Here is a 19,633-nt window from a genome sequence, read left to right as displayed (position 1 = left end):
TCGTTGATTGTCGAGTGATCCCGGGACATTTGTCATGGAACTAAGGCATATCTACAGTAATTCATAACACATATTATTTTAAGATTTCTCTGGACTTTTCCTCAATGTACTCACACTGAGGAAGTCAGACATATGTATTATGACACCCTCACGAGGTTACTTCTTAACCTCACTCACCTTCAAAGTCAATACGTGAGGTTGAGGGCTTATTGAGGGACCGTAAGGGTTAGGGTGAGTGCGGTTGAGGGGTGCTGAGGGGCCATAAGCTTGAGGGCAAGAGAGGTTGAAGGATGGTGCGGAGCCGTGGCAGTAAGGGTGAATGAGGTTGAGAGGTGGTGAGGGGCCGTGAGGTCGAGGGCAAGTTTGTGACGTGACGATACGGTTGAATGAGGTGTGGAGAAAGTGCCCACCTACGACACAGACAGCTTGAAATCTCATAATTGACTGATACATAATAATTTATAATAAAGAAGTTAGGTAAGATGTTTTTTGTCTTTTAACTATCAACTATGTATCCTATAGCATCCATCAGTAACTATATGTTATGTAAATCTTTACAACCATTTTGAAAGAAGGATAAACACGTCAACTGCAATAAAAGTGACTCACAGCTATCTCCTCAGAAAAGATAAAACTTTCTCCGCAATATTCACCTGTGTCGCTTTGTCAACTAAAAGTTGACCGCAGTACATGTAAAAACTTTCCCGCGGCCACTGTCCTTTTAAATAGATTGTGTCCAGGGACGCAGTTCTGCGAATGCAGCTCACACTGCTGGAACTACTACTTGGCCTTGAGTTCAACGTTTTCGATTTTGCTATAAAAAAACAAAAAAACACATCATAATTTGAAAACAGCTTACTTTCATTAGGGTCACTCCACCGGAAATCACTTGATGGTACTACTGCTTACATAACCATTTTCAACGACGCACAAGACAGGGTTCGATTCCCGGGTGGGAGCTTATGTGGTTCGGATGGGCTGTAGATCCATGTCTCATATAGTCTCGGTGCTGAAAGGGACGTTAAACTCCAAATCAAGAACAACAACAGCGACTATTAAAAAAAAAAAAAAAAACGCTGATATTTTGTACATATAAAGGGTGTTTCAAAACAACACCGACAACGTTTGGGAGGTGATTCCTGACACCAAGATAAGATGAAAAGTACAGACTAACCTAGGTGCACAAATGCTTCCTTTCGGAGTTATAGACTGCTGAAAACATGAAAAAATGAAATTTAAAGATCCATAGCTCCAAAACTATGGGATCTACCGTAGTCGGGTCAAGACTTCACTTAGGAACTAATATGCGCTATCCAAGTATCCATGTTTCAGAATCCTAAGGTACTCACGCCACCATTTTTTATACATGGAGTTTGGCTACGGGCATTTAATCTGAAGTACTCACTAACTACCTTTATAAAAATTGTAGCGGAAGTACAACAGGATTCTGAAACTTAAGACATTTGGATAGGGCACATACTAGTTCGTAAGTGAAGTCTTGACCTGACTACAGTAGGTTCCATAGTTTTGGAAATATGGACCTTTAAATTTCATTTTTTCATGTTTTCGGCACTTCATAACTCCGAAAGGAAGCATTTGTACACCCAGATTACTCTGTACTTTTCGTCTTATCTTGGTGTCAGGAATCACCTCCCAAACGATGTCGGTCTTGTTTTGGACATGGACATGGTCTATAGTGCTAAATATCGGATTTCTTTCTGTATTCCCGTTGTCTATCACAAACAGTACGAATATGCATGTAAAACATTACTACGTATCTTAAAAATTGTCATGCGACTCACTTGTGGAGAACCAAGTGATTTACAATGGAGTAATTATTTTTAGAATACGACGTAAAAAACATAAGACTACAAGGAATTAATTCTACGTACAATAATAAAGCATTACTAAAACAAATTAGAAACTAAATGTAAATTAAAGAGAAGGTCATAAACAAAACAAAACGTATTGAAATCCACAACATGCAGAGAGTAAAACACGAAAGAGGAGGATTTGGCTATCAACAATTTTATCTTTGAAGTCATTCACTGACTTGATAAATTGCGTATGGAATATTAATAATCGTTTACACTCACTTAAGCACCATATTTTAATTTTCCCCTGAGACATTTGACTGACCAACTTGTCGTTTTCTTTAGGACAACTTCCTTAAGGAATTTTATGTTGCTTGAAGAATCACATTACCAGTTAAACTCCTGGTGTTAGAATAAATTATTTTCAGTTTTTTTTTCTTACTCAGTGTGAATTTACTTTTTCACTTTTAGAAGGACACACTGGAGGGTTATGATGTAATATTTCTAGAGTATTTTTATTTCATGTGTGACCTTGGTGGCGCTACTATCGATGTGTGTTTTCCCGTACCTCCGTCGAATGAAATAGGACAATTACTTTGACCGAGATCCTTCAATTGTTGGATGCGAACAGGGTTGCCACATTTAATTATTTCCCGGGCTTCGCTGTGTACTGTCTTGTTAGCCATGCAAAATAGCCTACGATCTTCAGTCGGCAAGACCAAATGACTGAATGACAAATTGGCAACGCAGTCAATGTCATTTCCTTCTTTCCCCAAAGCAAAGGAAAAGTTTCCTCCATAACGTGATGACGGGGGTGGGACCGAAGTATGTTTCACATATTTTCCGAGGGCATACTTTAAATAGAAAGACTCTAGATTTTGATCTTTTACAAGCAAGGCAGTAAATTCAGAGAAAGTCTGGAAGTTTTTTTTGGTGTACAGTTTAAATCCCTAATTTGAATCCAGTAAAAAGGAGGCAATAAACATAGAGAACGGAAGAAAACTAGACATTAACCCTTCAGTGTATTCTTTCAGAAGTAAGTTCATAGTGATTAAGAAAATTATCTTCAAGCAACAATATTCTTTAAAAAAGCAACACTAGGTCAATGAAATCTTCACGGTGAAGATTTATAAGCTGCAATTATTTCGTTTTTTTTTTTTTTTTTTTTTTTTTTAATTTTATTTAAATATTGGTATAATTGTTTAATTCTTCACAGAATTATGCACTTACCTTTCCAAACATATTAACCTTGTCCATTTATCGATCTATCATGACTGCTATGTGGGTAGTCAAAATATATTGGGAATAGAATTTCTTTATCACGAGAAAATGAAGTTGACTCTAATATGACGAACTATTATTTCACTCTTTTTCGTAATAGGAGTAAAATAAAATAAAACCAACGAATGAATTGTTCGTATGCATTCAAGTGAAAGGTAAATACATATTTTACATCTGAATCCATGAAAAGCAGAACTTGCATTTACATAGACGAAGAGATTTAACGGAAAACTCTTGCATGACGACTCTGGTGTTTCACAATCGTTTTTCGAATTGTACGAGAATGGTATTCTAGAAACTTTCATATATTCAAACGTGTCAATAGGTAGAGAACTGAAAGACCCAACGTGGGTATGTCAGATTCAAACAGGCGAAATGAAATAAAATTTCTGGTTTAACTTGGAAAAGGCAAGTTTTGCATTAGATGGAGCCACTTGTTTCACTCTCTCTATACGACAAATATGGCTACAATGACCAAACGCTACGTTCAATTCTTTTGTCCCCCTACTCATTACAAAACGAAATCTTTCAGTTTTATGCCTTTTAGGATAAAAGAGATGGATGATTAATTAATTATGTAATTAGTGAAATGAAAATGTGGAAGAAAACGGGAGAATCTGGAAGAAACACTCGGACACGATTATGTCCGCCACAAACTCACTTGATCTGAGATCAAATCAGAAGCACCATCTTGATACCTTTTAGTTATAACAATTTCTCCTAAATCTTAATTCAGAGCTGAAAGATTGTGTATCTAAAAAATCAAACTCAACGAGCTTCTGTCTAAGTGGTTAAAGTCTAAGGTTCAACTTTATAAAGTTTCCTACTACTTGCCAAGCATATATTGCACCTGCTACAGATTATATAAATAAAATAAAGATCCATTGCCTTGTATTTGCGTGATTATTGAGTTTTAGCATGCTTGTTTTAAGGGAAGAATGCAGACTGAAAGTGTTTGAAAATAAAATCCTGACGAATATCCGCATCCAAGAGGAACGGGAATGCAGAATAGAGGAAACTCCATAATTTATACTGCTTACCAAACATTCTTAGCGTCACCAAGTCTTGGGAGGCTCAGGTGGGCAGGTCATGAAGTCAGAATGGAAGAAAGTAGGAGTGCTTTCGAAGTTTTAACTGGAAGTCCAATCGGAAAACAGTCATTTGGAAGGTCTAGACGCAGATAGAAGGACAATATTAAGATGGATCTCGCATAAGAATACAAAGTATAAACTGGATACAGTTGGCTAAGGACGGAAGTCAATGGACAGTTTCTGTGAATGTGGTACTGAACCTCCGGGTTCCATACGCCATAGAGTTAGTTAGTGTACTCGAGATGTGGTTACATTTATATTATATATTTTACCTGAAATTGAAGTATAAATTAGGAATACACGGGAAAGAAAATGAAATTTATGAAGATCTAGAGGACCAGTACTTAACTGTAAATAGAAGATAATACCCTGAAGATGGTCATAGTGAAAAAAGTGGTTGAAATATTGGACAAGGCATAACAACGCAAACGCACACACAAGGTAACAAAGATATATATATATATATATAACATATTGAAACTTTTGAACTTCTTACTTAAACAAAAATTATTTAGTAAAGATTTAAAATTTAACAAATGGGTCTGTGAGACTAGGCGCCAGTGCTCAAGTCACATTAACAGACGCAAGTTCCGCTGGGTTAATGACTCTAGTGCACATGTCTAGAAACAACCAATTTCTTCCTTTTTTTCTGTGCCCTTCTTTGCATAGAACAACTTCGAAACATGACAATCCCTCCTTGTACATTTCTACTTATCTCCCCCTCCTTCCTTACCAAAATCAACTTTGCAACAGCTTCTTAACTGATAAAAGTGGTCGTCTGACTAGTTTGACTGACAGGAGATATCATATGGAACTCAGAATCATTAAATTGAATGGAACAAAAGGATTCGATCTTTATTTGGAAAAATTATATTGGAAAACCAACGAAGTGGAATCACAAACCTTACCGGAGCCAGTGAAAGCAATCGGGAAAAGAACCGAAGCAACTACCTATTAGTCATGAAAGCAGCCCATTCTAACCCAGGGCCGTGCTGTGGGCGGGCGAGCGGGGCGACAGCCCCGGGCGGTGAAGGGGCGAAAAATTCGGGAGAAAAAAGGAAAAATTGCTTGGAATATATGTATGGGGGCGCCGTCGTATATTCTCGCCCCGGGCGCTGATTTTCCACGGCATGGCCCTGTCCTAACCTAACATAAAACCACGAGCGATATTTGTTTCATTACACACGGCGATAAATTGCTACGTAGGCTATCCAGAACAGAGATAATTTGTAACAATATTGATGATGATTGATTATACGGATCCACAGATTTGTAAAATTCACAGAAACAAATTGTAACAATATTTTAATAGAGTATTATGAAAATAATAAAAATGTGGTGTGTTCTTATTTGTGAGATACTTATGTACGTGAAAATACATTAATCACAGTCGAACGTGGTTTGCACGAATTCGTCCGTAAGGTAAGTAGTGAGGTTGGACAATTTCTAAAATTTACAGAAAAATTAGTAATAATATTGCAATAGACTAGTATTTGGATAATCGAAGAACGTTGTGTTGTTACATGCGACACGGATTTGTACGTAGAAAAACAGAAATTGAAATGTAACACACTGCACACATTCTCCATTATGTAGCCATTAAGCACAGAATATAAAGTAAAGGTGATTCTGGGTATACGAAGGTGAAGAGTTAGGAAGCGGAACCAATGAAGTCTTTGTGAAGTTCTTACAAATTTCTGAAGTTGTTACAAATCATCAGCACGTAGGAGCACGTAAGATGTGGAGAATACTAAACCCCCTTTTTTTTTCAGTTTTGTAAGTGAAAGTGTAAATGAAGGGACCAATCACATATCCTAGTATCGTGAAAGCAATGGTTTTCCACATTTACCCGCCATCGTTGACGCGCCAGCCCCCTTTAGACACAGCCTCTTGCTACCGCTTGGGACTCCCAGCTGCGTTCCTGCCCAGGCTCAATCAGACAGCACTCGAGCTTTTTAGTTGCCACCTAGCACAGGTTGGTTGGTTTTGCACAATACCTCTTAAAGTGAATCTGCACCTGGACATGCAACTTCACACCTCAACAATGGCTGGTGAAAGTACAAAAAGTGAATGCAAGACAATGAAGTATGTATTTCATGAATTTATGCATGGATCCGTATAATCAACTTGCACGGCAATATTTTTAAATATTAATGATGGAACTAATGAACTGTGGGTTAAATGCCGAAAAGTAGGTCCAGAAATATGAGACCTAATCTAAGCCTCACATCTTTAACCTACAGCGGCACAAAACCCTAAGCTTTATCTGCACATAAACATTCACCTTCCTTCTTTCGTGTCCTATTGTACGCAATGGCTCTACTGTTGTGTTATATAATGGAAATGTGTTACAATAGAGAGGAATTTTAAATTTAGCATCGCATACGTGTCTTTGCTAGTTGTCATGAACTCATCATGAAATACAACTAATAACACAGAAGTCCATGCCTTTTGTTTATTTTCTGAATGCACAGAATTTTGAACTACATCACTCCACTTGACATTATGAGTTCACTCGAGCAGACGGTTTTATCAAACAGAAAATGTATAGGTAAAATACGAAGTGAAACAATTTTCGCGAAGGAATGAGAGTGTGAATATAAGTAATTATTGTCAATGCACAGCATATTGACATGAATTTTTAAATGACAGTGAAAGTATTGTATGTATAAGTGTACTCTTCCACTATCCTCGTTTATGCGTATACCACGACCCCCCTTCACTGACGCCTACTCCCTACATACGCACTTTCTTGCTACCACTTGACCACCTTGCTGCACTCCTGCCCTGACTCGATTAGATAGCATTCGTGGTTTTTCAGTGACCAGTTAACACAAGTTGGTTCGTATTTTATGCACTGCGGTTTTTTTTTTTTTTTTAATGGAATACGTCGACACTGTGTTTATACTGATCTCTCCTGAAGTCAATCTGCGAGAAGTAATGGAGCTTCTCATTTAGTGCATGCTCTGCTGAAAGAAATACAAAGCTCTAACATGATAATGTAAGAAATGAGTCTAGGTTTGGCAGAACCGTCTACTCGAGTAATGCCGACACTCAGATCACATTTTGTACTTTTTCCTTTACTATTATCACTATCAGTGTTAAAGGGACAGATCAAACATGATGTATTTCCAACAGTATTCGTTGTTCCTTTGTTTCCGCTGAGTACCAAACGTCGTGAGCTGCATATGAGTTGAGTTGATTTGAAGTTTAACATCCCTTTGAGCAGCGAGGCTATACAAGACAGGATCTACTGAATCTACAGGATCTACGTGGAATCCGAATATGAGCTCCTGCCGGGAATTGAATCCGGGTCTGCCGCGCCAAAGGTGTGTACGCTAACCACTTAGCCACGAAGAAGCTCTGTAAGCTGCACATGGAACTCATAATGCTTATCTTTTGACTGACTTAGGGTACGTTATCTTAAATCCCAGATTAGGAACTTTTTGTTTGCTTGTTTGTTTAATATAAAGGTCGGGAAGAGCACACACAATTATCGAATATTTATATTCCATTCTCCATGATTTATGGACAAAAGATAGTTCGACCTGAACAATGATTGATCTCCATCAAAGCACAAGTTAAAAAAAATGCAACAAGTTACCTTTCGTTTCACAGTAGGCATGACCGCCGCAGATCATCTCTCTCAGAAAAGGAAATCTCTCAGTTTAACGTCCCACTATCATGCCCTTTAGGCTAAGGGAGACAATGATTAAGAAAAGTGAATGATGATGGAAAAATACGTGAAGTGATTATGTGGAAGGAAACGGGAGTAACCTGAAAAAAAAAAACACGGACACGATGTTGTTTACCATAGATTTACTTGACGAGGATCGAACCAAGGACCCCATTCACCAGAGGTAAACATTCTGGTGTAAATGGTTGTCAATCCACATTTCTGCGGCACCTCGGAGGATTCGTGGAAGGATCGTGAGGAGTTCGGATTCAGTGATCCCATAGAGTCGACAGTCATCCAAAAGTCGCCCAGTGACACCTTCCTCCTCCCATTATAATTTATTTTGGTGGTTAGTGGGACATACACTTTTATACTCTCAGTGTTATCAGCTGACTTATATAGCCTATTTTCAATAACAACACCATTACTTTCTCATAGCACCAGACTACATCGATATTTTTGCAACGTATGCATTCTATCTCATTCTAACGTTTGTCTGTTCATTAAAATTTATTTGTTTTCTTACTCATCAATTCTATGTTATAGTTTTGTACTAATGGTTGACTGACAAAATACATATCTTACATGAAAGAGAGAATTGCAACCTTTTTTTTTTTTTTTTTTAAGTTTCTGAAACAAGGAAGTTCAAAGAGCAAATAGATCGAAGATAAGTGTGGGAAGGAAACAGTGAAACACACACCAGCCTATGGTTTAGGAAGCAGACGTATTGCTTGGAACCAATAATGCTTTACATCCTTGCACTTAGGTTGAAGGCGGAAATGACAAAATCTCTTCACTCATCCACTGAAAGCACGCATTGAAGTCAGGGCGTCGACGTTTCACATTAGTGACACCCATGTTAAGATATTTCGTTTAAACTTATAAAATAAAGGATTTCTAAAAACTGTAAATGTTGCACTTAGATAAATCTCCTCGCGCATACAGTTTTGATTTGAAGAATAATCCTGGTTTAGGCACGCTATTCCAGTAAAAAAAAAAAAAAAAAAGCTAAAGTTATATGCACACGAATACATTTAAAATATAATGTGAGAAATAATTGGGCACTAATGGGGTAGGATTACTTCCAACGGATCACAAGTAACAATGTTACAATTTACCAAGTGTAAATTTCTATTTCTGGAGAGTCTGGCTCGTAATAGTACTCAAATCTCTTCCTGAGTACGACCTTCAACTTAAGTAAACTTAGCATTTTTTTTTTTCAGTTACACGAATAATTTTGAGAAAAAATAACATTCATGACTATGGAATCCATTCATCACTGTAATCATCAATGAAGTATACACAGTACCTCTTTACGACTTTTCAACTTTGACGATCAGTACACGTACTATTTACTTTATTGGCACAGAATTCTAGAGTGAAAATTACTAGTTCTTTTAGTCCAATGTAAATAGGTTCTGAGGTTACTTATTTGCAACAAGTATATAATCCTGTCAAACACCACAGTTTAAACTATTCTTCTTTAATACTTTAATTCTATAAAATTCAAGTCTGCCTTCTATGTGTTGACGAATTAATACTTCCTCACCGGTATATTTTTCTTTACTTTTCTCATTTTTACACTTACCCGAAATGTCAATAGTACACTTAGGACTAGAAAATAGAATGTGTAAATACAACTATGAATACACACACTCTACACACACACATAAAAAATGTGCCATTCTACAACCATGACCTTATTTATTATTATAGAACTTTTAATTTCGTGTCACGGCCTAAGATTTCGCCTAGGCTCCTACAAATACGCGAAAATAAAAATCTAGGATTCCTACTGTAAGTACGGATTGATGATTTCTTTTGTTCTATAGGATCGCGGAGTCGCCTAATCCCAGATCAAGATTTTCTCGATAATTTTTTAAGATAAAAATGTCCCTCATACCTCTATAGCTTAACGACCCAGGACTCCTTTGACCTGATAAAGTAGCATCTGGAGAAGACCTTGTTTTCCAAGCAGATGGTGGAGAAATGGTGGGGCTGTCGCTTTGACTCTTTCTTATATTGCTTCCCTGTCTCATCAATGAAGACATAGGAAGCGTAGCTCTCATAGGCCCTTGCTTAGCAGGGCAGGGAGAGGATTTGCGTACCCGCTGTGATCCCTGTCCCGACATTTTGTCATGTGTTGTACGGAAATAAGTTTCGCGAAAAATGCAGTATGATATGTCGTTAAAATGACACATTCAAACAATACCACACATCCATAAACGTACACGAGCACTCCGTCCTCCCTGAACAACTACTCTACTCTCCAGTCCAGTTACTTTCACGCACGTCTTGTCATTTACGATCTTCTGCTGTTCTAAGCGACTCTTTTGACATCACGTGACCACTACATCATTCCTTATTGGCTTATAAGCTAACTGGTGTCCCATGCAAGAAAATGCAGATGACAATTCTCGTTGGCTCAATATTTACATGAATCCATTCAAATTTGTTAGAACAATGAAAGTAACAAGCAATGCTTAGTAAACGCTCGGCTTCTAAATTATCTACGTTAATTAGTAATAACAGTTTTAATAGGCAAATACATTGTTTTTTAAAAGTTTTTTGATGGTTATTTTTATTATTTTCATCTTGTTATATTTTTACATTCAATCGGTTCTTTAAGTTTATCGTTGATTTGAGTGATCAGATTAAGAAAAGAAAAGAAAACAAACGGGATACATATTAAGAAATAATTTACGATATATATTACAATTTATTACTCTGAAAAGATAAACAAGTTTATAACTTACAAGCTTTTCATTTTCTTTTTTCTTTCTTTTTTTTTTTAAATTCTGCGTACGGTCATGAGCGTCGCATACAAACTATCTTTGTACTAAAATGTTTGTGGTCAAGAAAAAAATATATGCTTAAGATCAATTCCATTTGTATGTTTGTGCTCAATTCCTTTGACAATGAGATTTCGGAAGCCACAAGCTCCAGAAACGCGCTGTTTTTCAATAGTCTATTTCAAATTTTGTGTAGATCTGCCCATTCTAATTTTAATTTAAATTAAAACTGCCGTTATTGTTCTATTTAACATTTTATGGGTCGTTTTGAGCCCATAAGATTAACATTGTTGCTAGGGCGAAGCTAAGGTTCATGTCCTTGTGTTAGGCAACCAGTAGATGCGTTACGTATGGCGGGTTGACGGACATAGCAGGCGTCCGCTTAAATCTGAATGACAAAACCTATTGCATGATGGCAACTTGAAAGACCTCAAGGAACGCAATGAGGTGTATTCGAACGGATATAGATTTGTATGGGGAAAAATCCATTTTACATCATTTGTCACTTCTCTAAGTTTGCAACAAGCTCACCTCAATATCTATACATTAAAATAGTACGTTTATATGTTTGTCTATAGAATGCACTCCCTTTGTGAGTCTCCTTTCCTACACTTGTGTGTATAAAGAGATATGGATGGATATACTGAGGAAGCGGGAAGAAGATCCATGGTCATATCCAATGTTTCTTTCTGAAAACGTGTACCGGTGGGGGCACTCTAAAACTACGTATTAACAAAGCCTACACCTACTTGTCTTAGGTTTTTCTGAAGTACGCGCCAGTGTTGTCAGATTCAGAATAACAGACTTCCCGCTCAAAGCCCTGAAATTTCCCGATAGGTTGCAAAATTTCCCGCCAAGAAGGAACATCAATAATTAATTAATTACTCATTAATGATTAATTAATTACTCACTAATGATTAATTAATTAATCATTATATTAATAACTTGAAATTAAAATCAAATAACTATGAACAAACAGCCAGAAGTACATATTTTCCTACGGGAAGACAAATCTATTATAGGGCTATTCTTCTATTTTCTATCTGTAGTTTATTTGGTATAGGGAGAAATATACATATTGGCGCGATTAACAATCAGTTCCATTTGGTTCGGTTTATAAACATGTCTTGCTGTTCTGGTTCTTTTGATCTTCAAAGAAGCTTCCAATCCATGTATTATTTTATCTAAAAAGAGATGAAGATAAGGAGTGAAAAAAAGACGATATGTAAAGGAAGAAAAGTTAACAGAATTTCCCATTTTCAACCAGAATTTCCCGTATTCGCAACAATGCTAAGAATTTCCCGTTTTGTGGGAAATTTCCCGCCATCTGACAACACTGGTACGCGCAACAACACGTTTAATTGCAAGGATGTTAAAAAATAGGTGATCTACCCATACAACAAAATCGTGAAGCCATACGTCACAGCTTCGCCACATCTACTCTGCCCGCTTCGCGCCACTAAGATCTCAATGTTTCGAGCCAACAATCATGGCGGAAACGAGAGTAGCCAATCAGACGTGCTGGCTCAGACAATGCTTTTTTTTTTTTTTAGCTTGACTGAGTTTATATGATGAAAATACGTATAGACAGATTCTCTATTTATAACATTCTTGTTTAATTGTCACTTTTCTGTTCCAAGGTGGCAGTTACAAACACAAGGTAGCACCAATCTCAAAAATGTAAAATCTTAAAAATGTAAAATCTTAAAAAAAAAAAAAAAGAAAAAAAACAATAGCTTCAGCACGAGCTTTAGAACACTTGTAAAGTAGCAATATAAAATGTTTATTTTTATTTATTTATTTATTTATTTATTTATTGTATTCTGAAACTATTTACCTCCCACTACTGGTTCTATTCTAGTACATATTAACCTTATCTCCTCCGGGAGGAACTGACCCCAAAAACATGACTGAAAGAAATGCTGGTCACTAAGGGTAAAAAGTGGGGGGGACGAAGGAGGACGCCGTTCCCCACTTCCAGAAAATATCTATGGCGTCCCTCCATTTCCTAAAAAAATACAATTGGTATAGATAGGCACAGGGGGTGGCATGATGTCTTGCGTTCCCCTATCTTTTCATATCCTTGGTCACATCAGAATGATGCGCTGGAGTAAACAGCGCAGGTTCAGCTAGTAATTAGAGAAAAAGAGCGCCGGGCTTTGAAAAAGAATACGGGAGCTTTTACAGTTCACGACCGGGAAATTTCGGGGTATGAAATAAAACTCAGGTTTAGCGGGGATTCCGGGCTCCTACACCGAAAACTGACACTCCTGAAATGCAGTTTTAGGTATATTTAATAAAAATGGAATATTTTCGGTCAGGGACGCCCGCAGGATCTTTTGCAAGGACGAGCAAGACACCAATTCCAAGTGGGGGCGAAAGACTGATACACAAGCACAATCACGAATACACTCACACTTTGATGCACGTGTACACATAATACGGTATACAGTGGCGTATTTAGGATTTTGTTTCAAGGGGAGGGCTATGCACAACACGTGAATAAATACTTATATTTTTCCTTTTGGGTGCCGACAAATTTTAATGAAGTTTCCTAAACTAACGAACTTATTTCGCGGGAGATCAAGCCCAATAGCTTCCCTTAAATACGTCACTGACCGTATCAAGAATGCTATAAATAGAGGATCTGCCCATATGTATAGTCATCCTATTAAATCGATGAAGCCAAAAAAAAAACGAGCATCGGCACGTCTGATTGGCTACTCTCGTTTCCGTTATCGTGTGATTAGCTACTTTCGTTTCGGCCATGACTGTTGGCTCAAAACATTGCGATCCTATTGGGTGGAGTGGGCAGAGCAGGGGTGGCGAAACTGTGACTATGGCTTCAAGATTTTGTTTTAAGGGCAGATCCTCTGTTTTATAAGATCCTTGGACCGTACATCACGTACCACAACAATTATTTAAGCACTATCCTTACTAAGTACAATAAATAAACTATAATCCTAGTATTAATATAAAAATTGTTGGGAATAGAAGCTGGCAACTTTGTGCCTTGTTTACAGTTCAGCTGCTAGAAGAAGAAGAAGAAGAAGAAGGACTAAAAAAAAAGGAGGTTGTGACCGCATGGTGCTTGTAGAAGCTATTTTTTCTTGTGTTACGTTCTTTTGTGGAAATAAAAGTGAATAGCTGGAAATAAAAAGGTTTCATTCCTCTAAAGTGTAGATCTTTTGATTTCTAACATCTGGCGACCGTGACAGGACACAATAGACCATGGAGGAAATGAAAAAACACCGTAAAATCTTGAGAGCAGCATTCACTAGGTTGCATACGAACTGTTCGGAACTGTGTAGCGCAGAACTTAAAAACGAAAGTGATATTAGTGGTACATTTCAAGTGTTAGAAGAGAAATACATGAAAATGAAGGAGATAGATGAGAAGATAATGACATCAGCAATAGAAGATAATTGGAGCGAGAAAGAACTACTAGAAGAAACGGAGCAAGCAGATAAGTATTCTTTAAAATTCTACCAAATTAAAAACAAGGTTGAGGCTACGTTGCATGCGTGTAAAACGAACGAGAGTAGTGGTAGCACGAGTAGTGAAAGAAACTTTAAACTCCCAGAAGTGGAAATTAAGAAATTTGATGGTAATTTGAAAAACTGGCTTCCGTTTTGGTCACAGTTTGTGCGCATAGACGAAGATAAACGGATTCCTAATGTAGACAAATTCCAATATCTCATTCAAGCTATTGTACCGAACACACGTGCACGTCAGTTCGTAGAAAGTTTTCCCCTGTGTGAAGATAACTACCCGAAGGTTATTCAGGGTTTGAAAGCGCGTTTTGGACGTGACGATATGTTAGTAGAGGTATATGTTCGTGAACTTTTAAAGCTAGTGTTTCATAATCTAAGTAACAATGGTAATCTAGAATTGATAGACCTGTATGACAAGTTGGAATCTCAACTTCGCGCTTTAAGTACTTTAGGTGTCACAACAGATAAATGTGCTGCCATGCTGTATCCCCTTGTGGAGTCATGCTTACCTGCTGAACTATTGCGTACGTGGCAGAGGGACAGTACAAACAGTGCAGACGCAACTTTAGAAAAACGTTTGGAAGACTTTATGTCATTTTTGCGGAAAGAAGTAGAAAATGAAGAAAGAATAGCTCTTGCTGTGTCCAGGTTTGATATACAAGACACCAGTAATGTGGGAAAGAAAAAGAAAGAACGCAGTAATCGTTCCGATTTTGTACCAACTGCCGCTGAATTAGTTAATTGTAAAAATAGTGCAAAGTGCATTTTTTGTGATCAATCGCACGCAAGTGAAAACTGTGTAAAAGCCTGTAATTGGGCATACGAGGAAAAAATAAACATTTTGAAGGGAAAGGGATGCTGTTTTCGGTGCCTTAAGAATTCGCACAAGAGTTCAAAATGTTATGCTAAGTTGACTTGTAGTGCATGCAAGGGGCGTCACGTTAGTGTTATGTGTAGTGGCAGAAATAAATCTAAGAATGCGTCAAGTAACGGTGATAAACAGACTCATGTGAAGCATGTTATCGAAAACACACTGACAAACAATGAACATTCCGAAACATTTTTACAAACATTGGTAGTAAAAGTGAGAGGGCGGAATTCAGAAAGGAACGTCAGGGCGATTATAGACACTGGTTCACAGCGATCTTATATCTGTACTAGCTTAGCGCGGGAAATGAACTATGAAGTATTACGAAAAGAAACTGTAGCGCACGCTCTTTTTGGAGGTGTATTTTCAGAACCATGTGAACATGACTGTTTTCGAGTTAGGCTAACCAACCTCAATGGTGATTATGCATGTAATTTTGAAGCACTGAATCAGGATGTTATTTGTAATAGTGTTACATCAATCATAGATGGTCCTTGGTTATCAGAGTTACGGGAAATGGGTATAGAAATATCCGATAATCAACCTGGCCCAATCGCAATTTTAATAGGAGCGGACATTGCCGGTAAACTTTTCACAGGTAAGAGAATTACTTTGAAAGTTGGCGTGATTGCTATGGAGACATTGCTCGGCTGGATTTTAATGGGAAAAATAAACAGGAAGGATTCTGTTAGGTTTTCTACAATGCAAGTCACAACGATGTTTTGCAAATCAACACCTGTTTCAGACTTGTGGAAATTGGATGTTTTAGGCATAACCGATCCAGCGGAAAAGAAAACGAAAATGGAGGCGCAACAGGAAGTAATGGAATATTTTAACCAGACAACGACCATTAACGCTGACGGGAGGTATGAAGTAAAAATGCCTTGGCTAATGGAACATCCACCTCTCCCCAACAACATAGATACCTGTAAAAGAAGACTGAAGAATGTAGTTGTTAGATTGAAGGCTGAAAACTACTACGAAATGTACGAGAAGGTTCTGAAAGAGTGGGAAGATGAAGACATCGTAGAGGAAGTTCCTGCGGAAGAGATAGAGAAGAAAGGCTACTACTTACCTCATCGTCATATTGTTAAGATGACTAGTAGTACGACGAAGATCCGTCCAGTATTTGATGCCTCAGCGAGAGAGAAAAATCATCCATCTTTAAATCAGTGTTTGGAGAAAGGAATCAATTTGATAGAAATTATTCCAGCGATTCTGACACGTTTTAGATTGAACAAGTTGGGAGTTGTGTCTGACATTAAGAAGGCGTTTCTACAAATTTCCCTGTGTAAAAGAGACCGAGACTATTTACGATTTCTTTGGATAAATGGAGAAGGTGGTATAAAAATATATCGTCACAAAAGAGTAGTGTTTGGCGTGAGTTGCAGTCCTTTCCTGTTGGGAGCCGTAATAGAGCATCATCTTAGGCGAGCACTACAAAAGTGTAATGAGGGTCAGAGTAGTTATGCTAAGGAAGTCATTTTGAAGTTATTGAATAGTTTTTATGTAGATAATTGTGTCACTAGTGTCAAAAATGAAGATGAGCTTCGTCAGTTTAGAGAAGAAGCCACGAACTTAATGGCGGAAGCAAAATTCGAACTTCGAGGGTGGGAGCATACCTCTTTAGAAAACACACTAGAAGAGAATAGAGTTCCTGTACTTGGCCTACAATGGGAAACTGTTTCAGATGTGTTGGAATTACGACCAGAATGTTTTGAGGATACAAAACCTGCGGTTGTCACGAAGAGAATAATTTTGTCATTTGCTAACAGAATATTTGATCCTATTGGTGTCACGTGTCCAGTAACGCTAAGCCCGAAAATTCTTTTACAACAAGTATGGTCATCGAAGGTAAATTGGGACGAAGCGGTACCAAAGGAAGTTGAGAAGAAATTCCTACAATGGATCAAAGAGTTGCCTCATTTAAAGAGACTTGTCTTTCCAAGATGGGCTGCTGGAGATTGTAAGAATTGGAGCCTACATGCATTCTGCGATGCTAGTGAGAGATCGTATGCTACGGCTGTCTTTCTCAGAACTGAAGAAAAAGGACAAGTGAAGGTGCAATTAATGCAGGCGAAATGCAGGGTTGCTCCGATGAAGAAGTTAACCATTCCTCGACTGGAATTACTGGCAACTACAATTGGCGCAAGGTTAGCTACTACAGTGAGAGAAACATTGGATGTTGAAGATGTACCAATTTATTTCTGGACAGATTCTACCACCGTTTTAGCATGGATTAAGCGGGATATGCCATGGAATACCTTTGTGTGGAATCGAATACAAGAAATAAGAAGATTAAGCAATTCAGGCAACGAGTGTTGGAGATTTGTTCCAGAAACCATGAATCCAGCTGATCTGCCCTCACGAGGATGTTCACCTGAAAAGTTAGTTGCGTCAAAATGGTGGGAGGGTCCAGACTGGTTAAGACGACCAATAGAAGAGTGGCCGGAGCAGAAGTACACTTATCAAGAAGAAATAATCTCAGAAGAAAGAAGAAAAAACATTGTATCTGTAATGATTAATGCCAAAGAAGAAAACCGTGATTGGTACTACCGCCGTTTTTCAAAATATGAACAGATAATCCGCATGGTTGGTTGGATCAAGAGATTCATCTTCAATTGTCGTAATGGAAAGAAAAGGAGACAAGGAGAATTATCGGTGGAAGAAGTGACAGCTGCTGAGAAAACAGTCCTTAAACTCGTTCAGAAAGAGTCATTCGACGGCGTAGAAGACCAAAAGTTGAAGTCACTATGCCCATTTGAAGACAAAGATCAGATCGTTAGGCTGAAGACGAAAATTGTAGAGCTTTCAGATTCAGAAGTGTTTCGGTATCCTGTTGTATTACCAAATACACATCCTGTGGTCAAGCGGTTGATTCATGACAAACATGTAGAATCTTGTCACGTTGGAGTGCAGGGTCTGATGAGTCTTCTCAGAGAAAGGTACTGGATTATAAGAGGAAGGCAAGGCGTTCGATCCGTTGTTAGAAGGTGTGTCGTCTGTAGAAGATACAACGCCAAGAAGATGGAGACCTGTCCCGTGGCCTTACCAGAAGATAGAGTTAAGGAATCAGCAATCTTTGAAGTCACAGGATTGGATATGGCGGGTCCAGTAATACTAAGAGATGGCAAGAAAGCATGGATTTGTATCTTCACATGTGCAGTGTATAGAGCGGTACATCTAGAATTAGTATCTGGATTGTCAACGGCCGATTTCCTTCAAGCGTTGCGGAGATTCGTCGCTAGAAGAGGACGTCCATCAGTAATCTACTGTGATAATGGTACCAATTTTGTCGGTGCAGAGAGCTTGTTAGACAAACTCGAGTGGGAGAAGATAGAAGCGTACACCACTACGAAGCGTATCAAATGGAAATTTATTCCTCCCACATCACCTTGGTGGGGCGGCTGGTGGGAACGTCTGATTAGACTAATGAAACAGTTGTTGAGAAGAGTACTTGGAAGAGCTTCCCTGACTTATGAAGAATTTAACACAATTCTTTGTGACTGTGAAGCAGTTATAAATTCCCGTCCTTTGACATACGTTTCGGAAGAAAGTTCTGATTTTGTGCCTTTAACTCCTCTAATGTTCCTACAACAGAATGCTGAAATTGGAGTACCTGACATTGATGTCATAGAAGCGGGGAGTCTACGAAGAAGACTGAAATACATTCAGGATATACGGAAGATTTTACGCAGCAGGTTTCGAAAGGAATATTTGGGACAGTTGGTTCAACATTGGAGAACCAGAGTAAATTGTAAGAAGATAGAAGTAGGAGAGGTTGTTCTAGTGGGAAACGACAACTTAAAGCGGTTGGAATGGCCCCTAGCACGTGTCGTGGAACTTATACCTGGCCGTGATGGAAAAGTTCGTCTGGTGAGACTAAAGACCGGCGCGGGGACGATGGTGAGACCTCTTCAACGTATCTTCCCTTTGGAAATCAGGTCAGAAGAAGCTGTTGAACAGAATGTACTTAAGAGAAGACTGGTGGTACGAGAACCGAGAAGTGAAACTGATCAATGTGAAGGTGAAAAGGAATCTCAAATTATCACTACTAGAACTGGAAGAGCTGTGAAACCTCCCAAAAGATTGTCTCTTTTTACGTATTGTAATCCACAGTTTTAATGATGGGATGGTTGAGTCACTAGTTCCCTTACGTGACTCAAGGTGGGAGGATGTTGGGAATAGGAGCTGGCAACTTTGTGCCTTGTTTACAGTTCAGCTGCTAGAAGAAGAAGAAGAAGAAGGACTAAAAAAAGGGAGGTTGTGACCGCATGGTGCTTGTAGAAGCTATTTTTTCTTGTGTTACGTTCTTTTGTGGAAATAAAAGTGAATAGCTGGAAATAAAAAGGTTTCATTCCTCTAAAGTGTAGATCTTTTGATTTCTAACAAAAATATTAAATGCTGTAGTATGTGAGAGCGTATTAGGTCTAGTATGTTTCGAAAAATATTTTCAAGAACTGAATACCCTTTGAAAATCCTGGGGTTGCAGCTACCCCCATCTGTGGTCGGCCATGTTTTCAGTTTATTTTCCCCTTTTTTCACAGTAGAAAAATGTATTCTCGAATGAGAATATGGTGGTGTAACCAGGGAGGTTTTAAGTTTCTAACTCCCACT

The 19,633-nt window shown here is 38.2% G+C and overlaps 2 protein-coding genes across 5 annotated transcripts in view; one reads left to right on the top strand and one right to left on the bottom strand.

The window, feature by feature from the left end:
- Nucleotides 1-10,168, bottom strand: part of LOC145671790 (protein FAM117B-like) — a 70,002-nt gene extending 59,834 nt beyond the window's left edge. The window contains exons 1-2 of one of the 4 annotated variants that reach the window (XM_081741004.1): nt 9,766-10,168; nt 654-814 (exon numbers count right to left, since the gene is read on the bottom strand). In XM_081741004.1, coding sequence (XP_081597130.1) covers nt 654-814; nt 9,766-10,063 — 459 coding nt within the window. In that variant the 5' untranslated portion in view covers nt 10,064-10,168. Of the gene's footprint in view, nt 1-653; nt 815-6,956; nt 7,146-7,790; nt 7,989-9,765 lie in introns of those variants that run through there. The other 3 variants (XM_081741003.1, XM_081741005.1, XM_081741006.1) reach the window with 3 other exon arrangements.
- A 3,717-nt stretch (nt 10,169-13,885) lies between these two features.
- LOC145671783 (uncharacterized) lies at nt 13,886-19,141 on the top strand. The gene has a single exon (XM_081740991.1). The coding sequence runs from the start codon at nt 13,886-13,888 to the stop codon at nt 19,139-19,141; it is 5,256 nt and encodes a 1,751-aa protein (XP_081597117.1).
- The last annotated feature ends 492 nt before the right edge of the window (nt 19,142-19,633 follow it).

Source organism: Thermobia domestica, chromosome 15 (genome assembly GCF_964235325.1).
Source record: "Thermobia domestica chromosome 15, izTheDome1.hap1.1, whole genome shotgun sequence".
NCBI classification, from domain to species: domain Eukaryota; kingdom Metazoa; phylum Arthropoda; class Insecta; order Zygentoma; family Lepismatidae; genus Thermobia; species Thermobia domestica.
This window is presented reverse-complemented; position numbering and strand designations above follow the sequence as displayed.